This window comes from Myotis davidii, unplaced genomic scaffold (assembly GCF_000327345.1).
Source record: "Myotis davidii unplaced genomic scaffold, ASM32734v1 scaffold1042, whole genome shotgun sequence".
In the NCBI taxonomy this organism is placed as follows: Eukaryota; Metazoa; Chordata; class Mammalia; order Chiroptera; family Vespertilionidae; genus Myotis; species Myotis davidii.
The window spans coordinates 105,185-107,130 of NW_006293398.1; the positions used below are offsets into that span (position 1 = coordinate 105,185).

Genomic DNA, 1,946 nt, shown 5'->3' on the forward strand with positions numbered 1-1,946 from the left:
GATGCTCAATGGCAGCTACAGTGGCTGCTGCTTCTGGAAATTCAAGGGAGTCTTACAACAGGCAGGACCTCAGGACTGCTTCGGGCGCTTGCGTGGGGGTGCCAGACAGGCGCCCTGTGCTGAAGCCAGAGAGCGGTACAGCTCAGCCACCAAGTGGGGATGGGACGCCACCATTGCCTGCCACCCCGAGGTCTCCAAGACACCCTCAGCGTGAGAGTGGATCAAATCCACTGCCTGAGTTTTCAGTTGATCTGCGCTGTGGCGTCAGCCAGGGATTCCTGGCCAGCAACACAAAAACAACAGTCTGTGAACCAGGAATTCTCCCAAAGTCCTCCTAGCTCATCGGCCAGCTGGCACTCAGGAACCTTCACCATCTTTGTGGTATTCTGGCCAGAAATGGTGACGGAATCTTGCACCACACTCACCTCACAGAGGAGGGTCAGCTTGTCATCAGGGAGTAGACTGTTGTCTTCATCCAAAAGAACATCTCTACGTACACATTTTTTGAATCCCCAGTCTTTGCCTTGTACAAACCTATATGCTCCCTGACTCTTTACTGCTTTGGTTACTTCTCCCTTGGAATTCAGGATGGAGAATTTGAATTTTGCCCAAAGTTCACTCTTTGGACAGCTGAGCAGAATCAGGTAAAGTGACAGGTGATCTTTGCTGTCTTCATCTAGCCCTTTCGGGTATACTCTCAAACACCATTTCAGGTGAGCAATGGCTTCTGATGAAAAGGTTGAACTTTGAATGACTTCACCCACTTCCTGCCGGCAAAAGCTAAAGTTACTGATGGTCCACATGTGGGAGAATTTCACTACCTTGATCTCAGTGTGGCACCAGCTCTCAGCTACAGGGCCTTTCAACATTTCTGCTGGAGGTGGCAGACTGGGAGCCCTTGACATTGCAAGTTTGAAGGTTAAACGAGATTTCCAAAGTCAGAGGACAACGATTTCTGTTATCTTTTAACCCAAGTTAAGTCAGTAGTGGGAAGATGAAGTTGTCTTGTCAGAGCAGGGCCTACAGCTGCTGGTACCTGTCCTTCTGCATTCACTGCATACTCTCCACAACATCCAGGCTTTGTTTCTAAAGACAACTGTCTGAATGCTGCATCTAAAACATAAATGCTGCTTGGCTTGTGTGGCTCAGTGGTTGAGTGTCAACCTATGAAACAGGAGGTCTCGGTTCCATTCCAGGTCAGGGTACATGGCCACGTTGCAGGCTTGATCCCCAGTGCGGCAATTCAGTGATTCTCTCTCTTCATTGATGTTTCTATGTCTCTCTTCCTCTCTGAAAAAAAAAAAAAAGAAAATAAATAAAACATAAATACTATCATAGTAGACAGATGTTCAACAATTACCTAAGATTCATTTAATAATATTTGAGTTTTGTGTGAGTGCCAGGCATTTCTTAAATAGATCCTCTAATCCACAGGTGGGGAAGTCCTGTCTGAGGTCCATATAAGGCCCCCAAAATCATTTGGTCTGGCCCTCCCAAGGCATAGAGGTAAGTTAAATGTTTGACCAAATACAGCAGCCTAATTGGAAATAATTTCATTTCATTTTGTATGGCCCTCAAATGATGTTATAAATATCCAAATGGCTCTTGGCAGAAAAAAGGTTCCTCACCCTTGTAATCTAATGTATTTACACTGCAGTATAGTCCCTGGAGTAGACCCACAGGGAACACTCCCTAAAAAATCCAATTACTTTCCCTTTCCACCACTTAAAAGAAGTCACAAATTATCCAGTACTTGGGGACTATTATCATATTTACAAAAATTTTGTGTAAAAATTAATTCTTGTGAATAGAATTACTTTCTCCCTATTGGTAATTAGAGTTAGCATCTTTTCCTGTTTCTTTACTCTTTAATTTTCTTTGCCATAAATAAGCTCTTCATAAAATTGATCATATTTCTATTGGGTAATCTATTACTTTTATTATCT

General features: G+C 43.6%; 1 protein-coding gene across 1 annotated transcript; it reads right to left on the bottom strand.

The window, feature by feature from the left end:
- Nucleotides 1-242: 242 nt before the first annotated feature.
- On the bottom strand, nucleotides 243-1,004 carry LOC102757433 (speckle-type POZ protein A-like). The gene has a single exon (XM_015566135.1). The coding sequence runs from the start codon at nucleotides 903-905 to the stop codon at nucleotides 243-245; it is 663 nt and encodes a 220-aa protein (XP_015421621.1). The 5' UTR covers nucleotides 906-1,004.
- Nucleotides 1,005-1,946: the final 942 nt, after the last annotated feature.

What these genes read in the sequence shown, in the direction of transcription:
- LOC102757433 (XM_015566135.1), bottom strand. Translation starts at nt 905, where the DNA reads ATGTCAAGGGCTCCCAGTCTGCCACCTCCAGCAGAAATGTTGAAAGGC.